General features: G+C 43.4%; 1 protein-coding gene across 1 annotated transcript; it reads left to right on the forward strand.

The window, feature by feature from the left end:
- The first annotated feature begins 465 nt into the window (after positions 1–465).
- LOC142448750 (small ribosomal subunit protein eS27) lies at positions 466–767 on the forward strand. The gene has a single exon (XM_075550642.1). It carries the CDS (start codon positions 477–479, stop codon positions 729–731), a length of 255 nt encoding a protein of 84 aa, XP_075406757.1. The 5' UTR covers positions 466–476; the 3' UTR covers positions 732–767.
- Positions 768–1,732: the final 965 nt, after the last annotated feature.

The following is a 1,732-nucleotide window of genomic DNA, read 5'->3' on the forward strand; positions in this document are numbered from 1 at the left end:
TATTTACTAGCTCCATACAAACAATTGCATATTTGCAGAGCATGTTGGCAACTTCCAAGGAAAATAGAAAATATTATGGTTAAGAAAAATACTTGGATGATTTTTGTAAACTATTCTCAGTCTTCTTCACTCATCTCTCAGTTTGTTGTAGTGTGGTGGCTTTTATGTGGCTGCGGCACTGGACGCTATGGCACTGATATTTCCCATGCCAGCAAGGTCACTCATGATAAATTGACTTCCATGAAACTTGCAGACTAAGGATAGACTAATAAGGGGTAGGAAGTCTAATTCTAAGGGATAATTCACTGAAAATTTTATGCATGACCTTAGAACATTGTTTGTCGTAGTACCAGAAGATGAGCCCCTTGGGTTGTGTAAGATACACAACATGATGGGGAAGAGGTCTCCCAAAATAGAGTTGATCTTAGAAATGTACATGAATCGGCCCTTCCGGTGCTGACGACCGCTCAGCGATCATGCCTCTCGCAAAGGATCTCCTTCACCCCTCTCCCGAAGAGGAGAAGAGAAAACACAAGAAGAAGCGCCTGGTGCAGAGCCCCAATTCCTACTTCATGGATGTCAAATGCCCAGGCTGCTATAAAATCACCACGGTCTTCAGTCATGCACAAACAGTAGTTTTATGTGTTGGCTGCTCTACTGTCCTCTGTCAGCCTACAGGAGGAAAAGCAAGGCTCACAGAAGGATGTTCCTTCAGACGGAAGCAGCACTAAAAGGCCCTGAGTCGAGATGAGTGGGAAGCCATTCTAATAAACCAAATTTGGATTAAAAAAAAAGAAATATACATGAATCAACACGACCTAGCGATACCTCTGCTAGGTATATGCCCCAAAGAAGTAAAAGACAAAGCGTTAACGGATATATGCTCGCCTATGCCCATCGCAGCATAGTTCACAATAGCAAGAACCTGGAAGAAATTCTGGTTCATACGCACAGTGAAATACTGTGCAACCTGAAAAAACAGTGATGAAATGGAAAGACCTCATGACATGGTGGGCCTGGAAACCGTTGATGCTGAGTTAAGTTAGTCGATCACAAAGAGGGCAAATATTGTAGGAGACACGACTATAACGATGAACACCAAGACAAAGGTAGGCATCTGCTCTCAGGTAATATCTTCGAATCTGGTACCGCAGGCAACAGGTGGTGTTCTTGCATCATGCTCAGTATCCATGTAGCACCCCTTATTTGGTACATCTTAAAGACCACTCAGTCAGAGGAGGCCTCTCCTCAGTTTTGCATGTTGTGGGGAGAGGGAGGAAGACCAATCAGTCTTGTCATATAACATTGTTCCACAGTCAGCCAGATCAGCAGACACCCCTGCAAGGGTGCTTAATGAACCTTCATGGAAATTGAAATCAGGGAGGAGGGGAGCTCTGTCTCAGAGGAGCTGATTTCATTTCTGGTGGTAAGTAAACCAATCTGTCATTGGGAAAATCTCTTAACATTACTTTTCTAAGCTCCCAAGGGGAAAATTTACCCTTTATTATGTTCCTCATCAGGCACTTTTGACCAGGTTTCTATTTAGCCCTATGTGACCCAACCTTGTGCTATGGTCCACTGAGATTTTAGGCTTTGTCTTGTTGGGGTAAAAAACATCCTTCATAGGTCACACAAGAGGGATCTGATTTTGAAACTCACTCAGGCCACTGAACTTTGCCTTAAACATAGCTGTAGCAAATTGAAGAACGCGAAATCCTCCCTAAAACATCTG

This window comes from Tenrec ecaudatus, chromosome 5 (assembly GCF_050624435.1).
Source record: "Tenrec ecaudatus isolate mTenEca1 chromosome 5, mTenEca1.hap1, whole genome shotgun sequence".
In the NCBI taxonomy this organism is placed as follows: Eukaryota; Metazoa; Chordata; class Mammalia; order Afrosoricida; family Tenrecidae; genus Tenrec; species Tenrec ecaudatus.